The sequence below is a fragment of the Podarcis bocagei genome (assembly GCF_964188305.1).
Source record: "Podarcis bocagei genome assembly, chromosome: 17".
Lineage (NCBI taxonomy): Eukaryota > Metazoa > Chordata > Lepidosauria > Squamata > Lacertidae > Podarcis > Podarcis bocagei.
Window position 1 is genome coordinate 32,721,425 of NC_138143.1, and position 16,174 is coordinate 32,737,598.

At 41.6% G+C, this 16,174-nt stretch overlaps 1 protein-coding gene across 2 annotated transcripts in view; it reads right to left on the bottom strand.

Moving 5' to 3' along the window:
• The window catches only part of DNAH6 (dynein axonemal heavy chain 6), a 137,696-nt gene that overhangs the window by 26,011 nt on the left and 95,511 nt on the right, over positions 1-16,174 (bottom strand). For both annotated transcript variants that reach the window (XM_081175972.1, XM_081175973.1), the window contains 7 exons: positions 14,794-14,984; positions 12,959-13,119; positions 12,426-12,514; positions 8,920-9,066; positions 7,066-7,204; positions 3,564-3,683; positions 249-370 (listed from right to left, as the gene is read on the bottom strand). In XM_081175972.1, coding sequence (XP_081032098.1) covers positions 249-370; positions 3,564-3,683; positions 7,066-7,204; positions 8,920-9,066; positions 12,426-12,514; positions 12,959-13,119; positions 14,794-14,984 — 969 coding nt within the window. The remainder of the gene's footprint in view (positions 1-248; positions 371-3,563; positions 3,684-7,065; positions 7,205-8,919; positions 9,067-12,425; positions 12,515-12,958; positions 13,120-14,793; positions 14,985-16,174) is intronic.

Below are 16,174 nucleotides of genomic sequence, written 5' to 3' on the forward strand. Positions count from 1 at the left end.
TTACAGATACTATTGATGTTAATGAAAGGCAGCTTTTGAATAAATCATAACATGATTTTAAAACAAAACAAAAGCTACTACTTGTGGGGAAGAAGCAGCCATGTGTGGACAGACTGCTTAGCAATCACTGCTTGTTATTTCTCTTCAACCAACTGCAACCATTAAACCAAACTCTCCTTTAACGTTAAGGAGTATAACTCATTTATCTTAATTACCTTGGAGCACATATCTTAAATATATTCACAAACCTGGAAAGCTAAATTGGCATTTTCATGCATTCCAAATATTTCTGGGTCATCAATCAAAGGAAGGTTTTCAATGTAGTCTTTAAAATCTTGCAGACTGTCAGCCACTGGGGCAAAATATATACCTATTGTATCGAAAGGCAAACACAGCAGAAAAAGGTTACTCACATACAAAACTAATTCAAAACCATAGTACGTACATGTGCTTTGTAGTTTTATGAATATGGGGGTACAAGGAAGCCAAAAATTTAGATCAAAGCAGTGACAGAATTTAAGGTTTGAGGTGTTTAATTAAACTTACATTAAAAAAAAAATGTATGTGCCAAAGGAAGCACAGTCTGTAGTCTAAGCACCAGTATTTAACATGGGTAAACACTAACTAAATTAGGCAGTTTTCTGAAGCTGTGTATTAGGACAGTTACCCTAGCCAATCAACAAGTGTTAATTGAAAAGTGTTAATTGAAAATTGAAAAGTGTTAATTTTCTTGTTAGGTGAACTGGCCCGGGGGGATAGAGCATTTGAAGTTCAAAGTATCAAAAGGGCTGAGTGTTGAACAGATGTGAAAAGCCAATCCCCTTTGAGGTAATGAGCTTCAGCACATCAAAGGAGGCGACATCCCCTGGGTTATAAGAGGGACCAGAATTTAGCCTATGGGAGAAGATATGGGGTTAGGGCTGGAGTGATGCATTTGGGGAGCATAAAAGGAACCATTAAGGTGGGTACACGGGCTGCAGAGAAAGGGTAGTGCTGGGCTTATTGTTGCTACTGTTATGAAATAAGCTGGTGTGTTGGGCTGCTGCTGCTGTGAACTTCCTCCATTGCAGGACTTCCTCTCCCCCCTCCCTGCAGGTCTCAGCAGTACTGCATCTGCTCCACAGGGTCTCCTAGGTTTGTGGAAGAAATCTGAGGAATCTCCAAGGGGCTGCATGGGGGAAGAGAGGAAGGGCACATTCCATTGGCATGAAAGGAAGCCGGTTGTGTAAGCAGGTGGCAACAGTTGGATACCATCCAATACTAATAAACAAACAGCACCATGAAGGTAGTTTACAAACACATTTTGAAGGCACCACCTTCTAGGAGGATGGATCTGTGGATCTGTTCAGTGTGACTAATGCAAACAGGGCACACAAACGATAAATATCCAGGTGCTGCCTATATTTAACCATCTACAAGGATGTAATGCATCCGGTGTGATTCAAAGACTCACGAGGACTTCAGACCTTCCAATAGTTCTTGACGATTTTCCCTTGTGTTAAACTTTAAACTCAGACGATCTAATAAAGACTTTAAGGAGTTCTTGTAAAGCTTATAAAATATGCAGTAATCTCTTTAGAATCTATAAAGCCTGCAGGCCTCCTAAATCCCTGAACTGGGGCATTTCTGTTAATAACTTTAACATGCTGCTCTAATCGGGAAAGTTAACTGTATAAAAATAGCACAGTGAAGTGAAATGTTTATGTTGTGATTCCCAGAACAGATATGTGCAATTTACATATTATAGTGAAATAAAACTGGCCTTTCCTAACTGGTTTCCTATAAGTGTTAAATTGAATCTGTATGGATTTACATTCATCCTGGGCTCTGTGTGTGTGTGTGTGTGTGTGTGTGTGTGTGTGTGTGTGTGTGTTTTAAAAAGCTTCAGTAATTGCATCCCCTTAACAAGGCAATCGTGTCTAAGCAGAGCAAGGTGTTGCTGTCTTTTCCAGGGTCTTACATGAGATCCCAGCCAGGGGCAGATCTAATATGAAACTAATGAAGCTCAAGCTTCAGGGCCCCTAATCCTGGAAGGGCCCCAGAAGTTAATTTAGTCCTCGTTGCTTAAACATTGGGGGTCTAATGGGCCCAATTTGAGTTGCAAGACTCAAATTGATGATGATGATGATTATATATTTGAACAATCCCAAAGTTTGATAGTCAGTAACACAGATTTTGTAAAGATTTGGCAATCGGTTGTGGAACATCCCAACTGAAGAAAACAACAGTGGTTACCCAGACATTACATTGCTGCTGGTTGCAAAGGGCCCCCCCATAACATGGTGGAGGATATGTTTGTATTTCTAAGCACTCTACCCACTCAGCAGGAAGAGTGCTCTTAGTTGTATATGATAGTTTTCTTCAGTCATCTGATTCTGAGAAAACAGATTTTGCTTACTGCTAGATCGGGAGTGGAGAACCTCAATCCAGGGGGATAAATACAGCCCCCCAGATTTCTCTATGTGGCGCTCAGGACTCTCCCAGTCAACACTGTCTCCTATATCCCTCTTGAGTGCTTTTGCCTGGCTGGAATGTGTCCTTGAACCACTAGTGTGGTTGAGTGGCTACAATGTGGGCTTAGGACCTGGGAGTCAAGGGTTCAAATCCCCACTCAGCCGTGAAGCTCGCTGGGTGACCTTGAGCTAGTCTCTCATTCTCGGTCTAACCTATCTGACAGGGCTGTTGTGAGGCAGAGGCACCATCTTGCATCTAAGATTGGGCAGCTGCCACGAGTTGCACGTGTGTGACATCATACATGCACGCAACGTCGCATCGGTGGAAAGAGGCCAAGTGGGGAGCCCAGTACAGTAAGGCTTCTTCTCTTACACTCCGAAGGAGCCAGCCATTCAACCTGTATCTTATACATGTGTTTGTGGAATGATCATTTGGGGAATCTTCACTGGAAGCAATAGTGTGCCACTCATGACTGCAAGGGATGTAATTACTTTGTGAATGCCAATATTGCTCTGCCAATTTGGCAAAACCAATAAATACCAATCAAAATATACATATTCCTACAAACTGCTCTGTCAGGCAGGAGGGAAAAAACTGAGGAGATTGAGCCTGCCTCCCACAATTATTGGCTTCTGTCCCTGTCACATGATGAGGGAATTACCCTGTCCAGTGGTTTGATTGTCCACTGCAGTAAATTGGCAGACGGTAAGGAGAATGGCTATATGGCTTGAAGTGCCAAAACAGTGAGTTTGGGAAAGGCAAGTCTCTATCCGATGAGCCTGTACACAAGTGGACTTAGCTGTAGACAATAGATTTTGTGTTGTATTGCTGGTGGAAGATGGATGCCGCCCAGAGTGGTTGGTGAAACCCAGCCAGATGGGCGGGATATAAATTAAAATAAATATATTATTATTATTAAGCATATAAGTATGTCTAGCAGTCAGCAGGTTTTCTATATATAGCTGCACAGTTCTGTGCTGAAAGTGACTAAGGACTCACAACTAAAAATGTATAATAAATGTGTAAACCTAAGGTGCCGCAGGACTCTTTGTTGTTTTAAAAGAATCTTCCATTAATGTGAGACCTGCACAGCTTGAAAATATAGTTACCTGATTCTGAATATTTATAGTCTTCTTCTAACGTTTCAGGAGCAAAAAACCTCCTTAGGACTGTGCGAAGACATCTCTGATCCCAGGCATCTGTAACTCGTCCTCCATATGTAATTTCGCCTGCAAAACATCAGTTTTACAGATTATGATGACATCTTTCACTTTTTGTACATAATTCATTTTCTCTGGGTATATATTTTCACATTGCTGAACGGTAAGTTGATAAAATGCGATGTTCTCAAACCAGAATTCATTGAGTCTTCTTTTCCTTATAACAGGAAAGAAAAGAAGGCCTAAATAAATTAGAGTAGGCCCACTGAAATGAATGAAAGAAAGTTAGTTGTGCCCAATAATTTAAACAGGTCATCTCTGAGCAGGACTAACGCTGGATACAAACCAGATTTTTAAAATTTTCATTCTACATCTGGACCAAACTAGCTTGTATTCAGAACTATATTTATATGACAATAATGTCCAGTTTCTTAAGAAATTTGGATTACTAAATAGGGCTGCCATACATCCCAGACATATCCAGGATTTGTCCAGCACTAATAGCATCTGGGCAGAATTTCCGGAAACCGTGAAAATGTCCAGGAAAACCTGGACGTATGTTAACCCATGTCAGAAGTGCTGATTTTTTGGTGAACTTCCTTAAAAATAACTCAAATGGCAGAAAGATCAGTCTGAAAAAATTGTACTTTTCAGTTGGCAGAATAAATCTACTGTAAAATTGTTAGGATATCTGTCTGCTGGAAGGAATGCAGGTTAAACCTGAAGGGTTTGAAAATGGCTACTGATGGAGGACTGCTATTGTGAAATTTTGCTTTCTGGATAAAATTCTTTCTACCTTGAGAAAGCTACTGTGAAACGAGCTTTGATATCTTCTGAGTTTGTTTGAACTGGTATCTAATATACTTATTTTGAAGAGATAAGCAAGCATTTAATCCCTTTAGGAACAGATGATATGCATTATTTAATTCAATCCAGGCAAGAATAATTAATAGCTCCCAAGGATAATGTTTTACTGACCAGCTCTGTTCAAATAAGATAATGTCTCCTGACATTTTGTGTATGTCATACCTTTGTTTCCAGATATTAAGAAGCTGGATTAAGGGAACTAATTTTTATGTACAGAGGATAGTAATGCAGTAAAATGAGACCTTTGTGGTTATAGCAGGGATTTCACAGTCCCTGCATAATATAGTGAGAAAAGAAACAAAAATTGTATTGGCTGGAATTGAGTGTGATGACAGTAGCATCTCAAAGTCAAATTTAGAGCTGTTGTGGGGAGCAAAATTTCAACAGCTGATGAAATGGAAGAGACAGAGAAGCTCATGCAATTCAGGTTTTCTTCAGTGCAGACCAAGTATGATGTTTTCTGTGACTGTTTTGGAGCTATGGAATTCAAATAGCCATACTGAGTAAACAAACTCAGGACTAGCCAAGTAGAACCATAGGTCCTTCTGTCCTGCAGGAAGCTCTCCAGGCCACCTCTCCTCACTTCCTCAAAACTAGTCAACATGTTCTTAATTCAGAAATAGTGAATGGTAAAAATGTCCTTGATTCCATAGGTATCCAGATGAGGGAAGTGATTGTGCATAACTGAATTAAGAGTATTTTATCTGCTGCTGTTTACTATTTTTAAAATGGTCTGGAGGTGGATTTTAATTGCCAAGTCCAATTCTAACTGTAGACATTTTCAACTTTGCGTTCAACTTTGCAATGGATTCATTGTTGCTAACATCATGGCTGCTGTCATTTTTGTTGCAAGCCACTTTGGTCTGGGGTAGTGGTAATTAAAAGACGCCTGCTTCTTGGGAGAAAAGCAATGACAAACCTAGACAGCATCTTAAAAAACAGAGACATCACTTTGCCAACAAAGGTCTGTATAGTTAAAGCTATGGTTTTCCCAGTAGTGATGTATGGAAGTGAGAGCTGTACCATAAGAAAGGCTGATCGCTGAAGAAATGATGCTTTTGAATTATGGTGCTGGAGGAGACTCTTGAGAGTCCCATGGACTGCAAGAAGATCAAACCTATCCATTCTTAAGGAATTCAGCCCTGAGTGCTCACTGGAAGGACAGGTCCTGAAGCTGAGGCTCCAATACTTTGGCCACCTCATGAGAAGAGAAGACTCTCTGGAAAAGACCCTGATGTTGGGAAAGATGGAGGGCACAAGGAGAAGGGGACGACAGAAGACGAGATGTTTGGACAGTGTTCTCGAAGCTACGAACATGAGTTTGACCAAACTGCGGGAGGCAGTGGAAAACAGGAGTGCCTGGCGTGCTCTGGTCCAGGGGGTCACGAAGAGGCAGACACAAATGAACGACTAAGCAACAACAACAAGTGGTTCTCAGTTAGCTAAGTACTGCGGACCACATGCTTTTCAAAAACCAAGCCATGGATCCCCTACTTTTGGAAATTTTGATATCTCTATGATAGTTTTTGTTATGTGAATGGTGTCACGGACCCCCTGAGTGGGTTATGTGGTCCTCCAGGGTCTGTGGATCACCAATTGGGAATCACTGGTCTAGGGTCCAATGAGCCATGCAGTAAGGTATAAATATAATAAACAACTTAGTAAAAATAGTTGGTCCTACAAAGCTGAGAAGGAATCTCAGTGAGACCGCCACTGAAATAAAACAAATTAGCTGTAACTAAGTGTTTGACAGACATGGGTGAATGCACAAATCTTCACAACTCATACTGACAGAGTACTTTCAGTTGCAATTTGTGCCCACTGAATAGCCTTCACTTAGCAAGCAACCCTGAAAGCACTTGCATTCAGCTCAAAGAATTTGCAGTAATTCTACTCTTCAGCTTGGTAGAACACAGCACAGACAAATAGAACATTTGCTGTTTATAACAAGTGAGACGATTTATCCTGTGACACGGGTAACTACTGGCAAAAAATGTAAAACCAAACAAAAATGAATAAACAAGCATGACATTTAAAGCTCGCTTTAAATGTTAGTGCTTTATCACAGAGATAATTCAACCCCATTTTAAACAGCATTTGTAGAAACCAAATAGTACGGTAAGTAAAACACTGTAATGTATACAAAATGCAGTTTTAACTTTAGTGAAATAAAATCACTATCCTAAAAGGAAATTTGCACTGCCTAAACTATTATAAACAGGATTCTGTATGTTTTAAACATACATTCTAAACTTAATACATATTCCACCGTGCCTGACTCTTCACAAATTCTCAACTTCTTCTTAACACATTCTTAAAAAGAGTGTCAACTCAAACTCCTTGTGGTCAAGGAAGGTATGCATGCTGATCAGATGTGGATAGCAAGATACATAAAACAGACATAAAATTGGAGAATGTGGCTCAGGAAAAATGGGTTCCATGTGGAAGATCAGAAACAGCACTTGTGTTTTGTTGGGATTCAGTCTCAATCTGTTAACCACCATCCACCCATTTACTGTGGAATAATGTGTGCATGGATATGCAATAATATCACAGATGTTATTAAACTGGCAAAATACTGTACCTGTTATATATATGAGGGCATCCCAGGGCACCTTCCCCTCTTGACAATAAAGATTGAGGTTCAATAAGGCGCATTCTCTGTCACTGTCATTAAATTCATAACAAATGTTCCAACCAAGAGGTCCAAATTTCTTCCTCTCCTTGAAGATTAAGAGATAGCAAAGAGATTAAATTAGGTTTGATCAGGGTCCTCTGAACTTCACGATGCGGTTTTTGTGGATTTTTTTTATCGTAAAAGGCAGAAGATGTGTACATTCTGAAGAGAAACCAGAGCACGGGTGTCTTTTTAGTGTAGCAATTATTTGCCTCCTTCTGTTTAGTTTGGCTAGTTTCCTACTGAGTGCCATTTCATGGATTATTTCATTCATTCATTGATCCTGTTAAACTGAGATCATTCTGTCAGGTAGGACACACATGTTCTAGGAAATTAACCAAGAGAAGGGCTCCTATGGTTTTGGAAAATGTAATGAATATAATTATTCCTTACTCAGGATTTTATTTTATTTTTTTACTGCACCTAGTTTGCATCTGAGATATGCGCCATTAAGGATCCTTGTGGATCTGGAGACCAAGCTGAAAGGCAGGGCTTTTAGATACCAGCAGTGTATAGCAAGTGTTTTGGAAATCTGGGAGGACTAACTAGTAATGTCCATAGGTCAGGAAATCAACCAGTTTTTACAGAGTTGAGTGGGTGTGTGGAAAGTCTTGGTTAGGGTTGTTCTTCCTTGGCTCTGTGACTTTTGGGGAAGCTGTTGTTTCTGAATTGCTCAGGAATCCTCACAAAGCAGAGCAAGCTGTGGGAAACCTGGTATAATAGTTAGATGTAAACACTAGCTTCTCAGTAAACATTGACTCTTCTACAGGATTTTACTAATCAAAAACACTGTACAGTACATTAATTCAAAGCTCCATTAAATGAATGGAGTTCTATTGCATTTACTGAGACCTACACCAATTCTCAAGTATGTATAATATCTCAACGCTACTACTAAGGGGAGGCATCTATATTTCAAAATTAGAAACATCCATGTTTCCAAAGCGAAGTTCTTTGGACGTAATCAAGATAAACTGAGGCATAATTGTGTTTCACTGATATCCACTTCTGATTCAACTGCTTTAGAATTCAAAAGGAGCCTTTTCACAAGTGAGACTATTACAAATGCATTAGAAATGGAACTTCTAACTTTTCCAGACTGTTCTGGTCTAAAATCTGTACATTTCTGCAATATTTTAGTGCACACTTCAGCAAAAATGCAAAATTTACAGGTTGTTTTATTTCAGTACAGGAAACTTGGGTGTAGCCCCAGATAACCCCATCTACCTCTGTCCTTAGTTCTGTGATTTACAAAATGTGAAACAAAGGACGCAGAATAAACTCTAGGAGAGACAAATGAGAAGTTTGCGGGGGGGGGGGAGGCTCTCCTGATTCTCCCTTCTTACATGTGGGGCACAGAGTAATTGGACAGCACATTTCCCTCTCCTCAACAGCAATATGTCCTTTGGATTAAATTAAAGCAATAAAGATGATCATCTACTGCTGTAAACACAGCAAACAGGAATTGTATTTTCTGTCCTCAGAAACATTTGATAATATTTGCTCCTTTAAATTTCCAATAATTAAAAATAACTAATTAAAATATTCATATAAGAAACTCATGCCTAGACCTTAAGACTGTGATAAAAATGGGATAGCCCCTATCTGTGCTGCTACTCACAGCAATGTGGAAGAAAGGCAGAATACAAATTTGTGGAGAGGGAGAAAGAGAGAGGGGATACGTTTTCTGAACAGCGTAACAGCTACTGAAGCTGTTGTTGCTGCTGCCCTTTTTCATATTCTTAAAATAATAAGAGGTACCTGAATGATAGCATGGAAGAAACAAATGCCAAAAATTATTTTTCTCCAGGTTTTCCCCAGGATATTTTCTTCAAAAAACGAAGATGTCATTTCTGTGAATGCTCGTCTGATGTTTGCTCGCAGACCTTTCGGGGGTTCATTGGTTACCTGAATACATACAAATATAAATAAATGTATTGTTATATAGTTACTAGACTGACTGCTAAACATCTGCACTGATAAACTGGCCCACAGCAAATATTCTTGCAATCCTAGGATAACATTACAGTTTGTAATCCTGCCATGAAGAAATAGTTACAAATATTTACTTGCACAGATATAGGACTGAGCTATATAGGTTTGCCTTCTAGTTCCTCACTGTGTTGTCACGTTTAATTTATGAATTAGCAGCTATCTGCATGCAAACTGTATTTTATATTCAGAAGGCGGCTCACAGCTTTTAACCACATTAATGCACTGATTGCTTACCCCAGGAAATATATGGAAATGGAACTCTATGTTATGACAATAAGGAAATTTAGAGCAAAGAAAATAGAAATCATCTTATGCAAGGGGGGGGGGGGAGGAGAAGCAACCAATATATATGCAAGTAGAATAATGCAAGTAAGTAAGAATTGATACTACAGAACAACTCCTATGGGTTTTATTTGGAAATTATATTTTTAAGCTCCTAGATATTGGGTTATTGGAAAACTGCTTTAACGAGTAGAAACCAATTGTAGCCACAGGTAGCGTTATTAAAATCAGTAGAGGTGGTACAGTTCATGGCAAGACAAATTTTCTGCAAAATCATGTGGATATAATACTAAAGTAATGCAGAAGAAAAAGAAGTAATTGAATGGAACTTTTCTCATGGGATGCAGGTCTCCCCAACCTGTCTGGTCTTTGACCGCAATAAAGGTGATTGAGAGAGAGGTTGCTGAACAGCTTGGTAGGTTTCTGGATGAAACATCGGCTCTGGATCCATTCCAGTCCGGCTTCCGCGCTGGTCATGGGACCGAGACGGCTCTGGTCGCCCTAACAGATGATCTCCGTAGGCAGCTGGATCGAGGCGGGTCGGGGCTGCTGATTCTTCTAGACCTGTCAGCAGCCTTCGACATGGTCGATCACGAACTCCTGGACCACCGCCTTGCCGACGTGGGGATCCAGGGCACAGTACTTCAATGGCTGCACTCGTTTCTCTCTGGTCGGGGACAGAGGGTGGCGCTTGGGGGGGAATTGTCATCGCGCCACTCCATGGTGTGTGGAGTGCCTCAGGGTGCGATACTCTCCCCGATGCTTTTTAACATCTTTATGCGCCCCCTCGCCCAGCTTGTCCGGAGTTTTGGGCTGGGTTGCCATCAGTATGCCGATGACACCCAACTCTAGCTGTTGATGGATGGCCATCCTGACTCGGCCCCAGACACACTGATCAGATGTTTGGAAGCTGTGGCTGGATGGTTACATGGGAGCCGGTTGAAGTTAAATCCTTCGAATACAGAGGTCCTCTGGCTGGGGCGGGACGATATGGGATTGAGGGGACAACTCCCATCTCTTGCGGGGGTGCAATTGGTGCCAGCACCGTCCGTTAAGAGTTTGGGTGTAATCTTCAATACCTCCCTCTCTATGGAGGCGCAGATTACAGCTATAACAAAGGCGGCATTTTTTCATCTCCGCCAAGCTAAGCAGTTGGCCCCTTATCTCTCTTGCCCTGACCTAGCCACTGTGATCCACGCGATGGTCACCTCCAGACTGGATTATTGTAACTCGTTCTACGTGGGGCTGCCCTTGAGACTGACCCAGAAACTCCAGCAGGTGCAGAATGCCGCGGCGAGACTCCTTATGGGGTCTTCGCTATGAGATCACATTCATCCGGTACTATACCAGCTGCACTGGCTCCCGGTGGAGTACAGGATCAGGTTTAAGGTGCTGGTTTTAACCTTTAAAGCCCTATACGGCCTAGGACCCTCGTACCTACGGGACCACCTCACCTGGTATGCCCCACAGAGGAACCTACAGTCTGCAAATAAAAACATCCTGAAGGTCCCAGGCCACAGAGAGGTTAGGCTGGCCTCAACTAGAGCCAGGGCTTTCTCGGCTGTGGCTCCAATCTGGTGGAACGCTCTGTCACAAGAGACTAAGGCCCTGCAGGACCTGACATCTTTCCACAGGGCCTGCAAGACAGAGTTGTTCCACCAGGCCTTTGGTCAGGGCGCAGCCTGACTCCCTCCTCTGGCAACCTGCACAGAATTTTGCTTAATGGTTGCCATTAATTTGATTTTAATTAATTTTTATAATGAAATGTTTTTAGAATGTTGGATTATTTGATTGTTTGATTATTTGATTGTTAGCTGCCCTGAGCCCGGCTTCAGCTGGGGAGGGCGGGATATAAATAAGATTATTAATTATTATTATTATTAAAGATTGTCTCTCCAACAAATTCAGAATGCTTCAAAAAGCATTAACATATGGGGTTCAACTTCAAATGCACACTGCTTCTCAGCCTAACATACCTCACAGGGTTTTTGTGAGGCTAGAAATGGAAAGGACCAGCACCGTGTACCTAGAGCCTTGAGCTCCTCAGACAAAAGGTGGCATATAAATGTAAGAAAGAAAGCTGGGGATATAATTCCAAGAGCAAGGAAGAGATAGCAAAGACAAAACTGCATGGAAAAGTAGCCTCCTATTCCAATATACCCACTGCCGCTTACTGGCCTGTACCTCAAACCCCATTCCAGGACACCTACCTATATGATGCCCCCGTTCTCCCTTTAGTCCTCACCATTAACCAAAATGCAGCCTAAGTTTGCATAACTCAATTGTGCAAATTCATTCCCTGCCATCTTTGCCTCTTTCTTCCTCTCTTTCCTCTCTTGTCTCCTCCTCTATCACAATTTAACCTGTACAGGGTCTGTTTTTCCGTACTTTTGTTTCCCCCCCGTTATGTTATTTTTTTAACAAACAAGCAAATAACTAGGTGTCAAGGAAGCAGATGCCTAAAGCTGATCTGACTACACACATGGAGGTTATAGCAGTTATTTTAGGTCTCCTGCTGTGGGTTAAACCACAGAGCCTAGGACTTGCCGATCAGAAGATCAGTAGTCCCCGCGAAGATCGAATCCCCGCGATGGGGTGAGCTCCCGTTGCTCGGTCCCTGCTCCTGCCAACCTAGCAGTTCAAAAGCACGTCAAAGTGCAAGTAGATCCAGCGGGAAGGTAAACGGCATTTCTGTGGGCTGCTCTGGTTCTCCAGAAGTGGCTTAGTCATGCTGGGCACGTGACCTGGAAGCTGTATGCTGGCTCCCTTGGCCAATAAAGCGAGATGAGCGCTGCAACCCCAGAGTCGGCCATGAATGGACCTAACGGTCAGGGGTCACTTTACCTTTACTGTGTTCCTTATTTCCCAAATTTGGAGACAACTAACTGACTAACTAACTAACTCAATGAGTACAACTCCACAATGTTTGGGTGTTGTTTATTCTGGATTTGCATTTCCCATTTTACTAATTTTTTTTCAAAACATACTACCTTGACAGAATTCTGAAGGACAGTGACAGGGAAGATAGCACATGGCATGGAACTCAAATAGAGTCTGAAGCTTTCATGGATAGAGACATCTGAAAAACAAAACATTTTAGTCACACAACGGTTTAAGGCAAATTACGTTTCAGAATAAAGTGAAGCCCTAAACTTTCCCAAATTAAAACCAGTGTTTTAAATGTTATGGGCACTATCTAACAGTTTTCTCACCGATTCCATTTCATTTCAGCAGGTTATGTTAAGCGGGATCTAATTAATTCACAATGTGGGGATAACTAATGGTGGCCCACTTAAAAGAATTGTTGTAAGAATAATGAAGATAATGCATGAGAACAGTTTTTAAAATGATAAAGATGATGATTAAAAGTGAATGAGTACCACAAAACCCAAAATAAGGACACTCGTTTTATAAGCTATTAAAAAAAACTACAACCCCCCCTTTTTTTGTTAAAGTCCTAAAATGGCTTCATCTCTTTGAGGTATATAGCATGCCTGAAACAAAAAAAAGGGGGGGAACATACTTGGCTCTGTAAAAGTTTTTATAAGCTCTTCCATAGCTAACATCCATGAAACGGCAAGGTGACAGTTCTGAAGAAACACCCAATTTCCCGATTTCAATGCATCCTTAATCATTCTTTCTGCAATAGGTCCTTGACCTTGCCCTAATGAAATGGACTGCACTCTGAAAGACAGAATATATTTTGTTGGTATTCAAATTACATGCAGTTTGCATATATTATTTAGATAACCTATGCACACTTTTTGAGTTGCGTGGGTAGACAACTCAAAAATGCTTACTTCTAAGCAAATGTGTTCGGACTGCATTGCGAAATAGTTCAGACATTTTATGTCTAGTGCTGTATCTATTACTTAGGCCTCCAAATAAAAAGAGCTCCACCTTCAAATATAATGAGCATTCATATATGGATTGATGTCAAATGCAAGTATATTGCTACTCCCCCAGCATTTTAGTTATACCTCTTTTCAAAATCAGTTTTGGTAAATACATTCCTTCCTGGTTGAAAGTTTAAGTTACCAGTAATTTTTGTAAATGATTATTATTATGACATTTCTATGCAAACTGCCTCCTCTACTGATAGGAACAGCTACAAAATTTTACAGTGAAAAATCCATTGGGCTAGAGATGTGACTTTTCATTGTCAAGTAAACTTCTGTTCAAATATTGCTGGCATATTTAAAAAGAAGAAGAAAAAGAGCATAAATCTATGGTAGCTCTCATGTCATTACCATGTGAAAACTGGAAACTCTGATACCTAAAGAAGGCCAAGGCTTCTTTAAAGCAGTGTACATGTTATTTCTAAAATCCCATTAGACCTTGTTGATTCAAGAGAGGAGGACAGACTTTTGTGGTTCCCAGGTATGACAAAAGAATACCACAATGTGTGCTCTTCAATCATGTCAGGGAAGGAAATTTGCCCCCTGTTGCTCTGTGGGGCAATGAGACCACAACAGTGCAGCTAAAAAGACAGTGTCAGCCTGGTTGTAATAGTGACACATCCCCTCATCTCCCCAACTTTCTAAGTGGGGGGAAACAACTGATGTAGCCAAACCAGTATGTTTCTGAGCACAATTCAAAGTGTTGGTGCTGACCTTTAAAGCCCTAAACGGCCTCGGCTCAGTAAAGCTGAAGGAGCGTCTCTACCCCCATCGTTCTGCTCGGACACTGAGGTCCAGCGCTAAGGGCCTTCTGGCGGTTCCCTCACTGTGAGAAGCAAAGCTAAAGGGAATCAGGCACAGGGCCTTCTTGGTAGTGACACCCGCCCTGTGGAACGCCCTCCCACCAGATGTCAAAGAGAAAAACTACCATATTTTAGAAGACATCTGAAGGCAGCCCTGTTTAGGGAAGCTTTTAATGTTTAATAGACTATGTATTTTAATATTCTGTTGGAAGCCGCCCAGAGTGGCTGGGGAAACCCATCCAGATGGGCGGGGTATGTATGCATGCATGTATAAATAAATAAAGAAATAAATAAATAAATATTACTATTCCTATTATTACCACAGTTGGATTACTGTAATGCAGTCTATGTGGGGCTACCCTTGATGCAGAAAGTGGTAGCTAGGTTGTTTGTAGAGGCAAATTACTACCAGGATATAACACTCTGCTTTCAGGACTGACATTGCCTGATACGCTGCAACCAGGCTGAGTTTAAGGTGTTGGTACTAGCCTATACAGCTCAGGACCAGGTTACTTGAGAAACTGCCTTATCCTTTACAATGTATATTTTTGTATCTATTAGAACAGAATCATTGATAAAACTTAGAGAGATCATACCCAAATGTTTCATCATATGGAAATCAAATAGTGCATATAATAAAAATATATAATCTATACCTTTCTGAATATCCCCGTTCTTTTGCAAACCTCTGGAAAGCCCCCATGGGGTCAGAGCCTGTACTTAAGATGAACACCAGTGGTGTGGAAGGAGACATATCTTGATAAAGAGTTGCCAGATCAACTGGGGGATTCTCTATGAATTGTTTCCCAAGGTTCTCTATTACAAATTCAGTAAGTGCAGAAACAATCTATAAATGTTAAAACAGCCGTTTTACAAATGCAGGGATTAAAAAAAGAACTGATTTCATTTACTTCATTCGTTCATTTTGTTTATTACATTTGTATACCACCCTTCGTCTGTAGATCTCAGTGTAGTTCACAACATAAAAATGCAAGATAAGAACACAAAATACAAAATAAAACAAGAGGGACCACTCCCTACAAACCAATAAACCTTCACCCCCCATCTCCTCCCACAAACACATTAAAAATAATATTTTGCATAATACATTACTATGTTGTATCAGGGCTTCTGTTACATACAAGTGATAGAGAAAATAATAATATCATATCATTTTGGTGATTCCACTTTGTTTTGAGTCTATGGCCTAGCTCAGAGGCATCCTGGGGTAACTTGAAAGATGGTCAGGAGTGCCGCAGGCAACACTGGCCTCCATCCCTCTTTCCTTCCCTTCCTCCTCTGATGCGCTCTCACGTCTCTGCCTCCCAAAGGCTTGCACAGCTGTTTGTTGCAGAAGCCCTGGCTACAAGCTCCCCAGGCAAATGGTGCCTCTGGGGCTGGCCAGGGCGTGATGGTTGCCAGGAGCTGCGGCATCCTCTGAGTAAGAAAGCAAGAGGGTGAGGGAGGCCAGGCAAGCAGGCCTGCCTGGAAACAGGTGCTGAAAGGGAGCTTTTCCACCATGCAGGCCCAGCAGCGCCCACTGCTGCCTCCCAAGACTGGCCTCACGTTCACCTTGAGCCGACCTCTGTTGCTGGGGGCATCCTCTTCCCAGGCTCCTATGGGGCAGTGTGAGGAGGCACCTCTCTCTTTAGGGCAGTGGGGAAAGCTCAGAGGCCGGGGCGGTGGTGCCCAGTGGACTCCCAAGGAGAGGAGAGAGGGCTGAGGGAACACTCCACAAGGGAGGATGTTTGAAAAGGGGTGAGGGGCTGCCGGATCTGCAGACAAGGGATAACATATCTGGGCTTTTGAGGAGTACAGCGCATTTCCCCACAGGGGAGCCACAAAAAGAATGTAGCTGGTCAAGGGAGCCATGGACTCAAAAAGGTTGAAAACCTCTAGCCTAGCTAAACTGAAAAGGCCTGTGTTTGTATTTTACAGTCCAGAATTAGTTGTTTTTAGGTACTGCATGTAGCGAACACTGGACCACTGAAAAGAACCAACTGTTAGAATCTATGGCAGCGGTAGGCAACCTAAGGC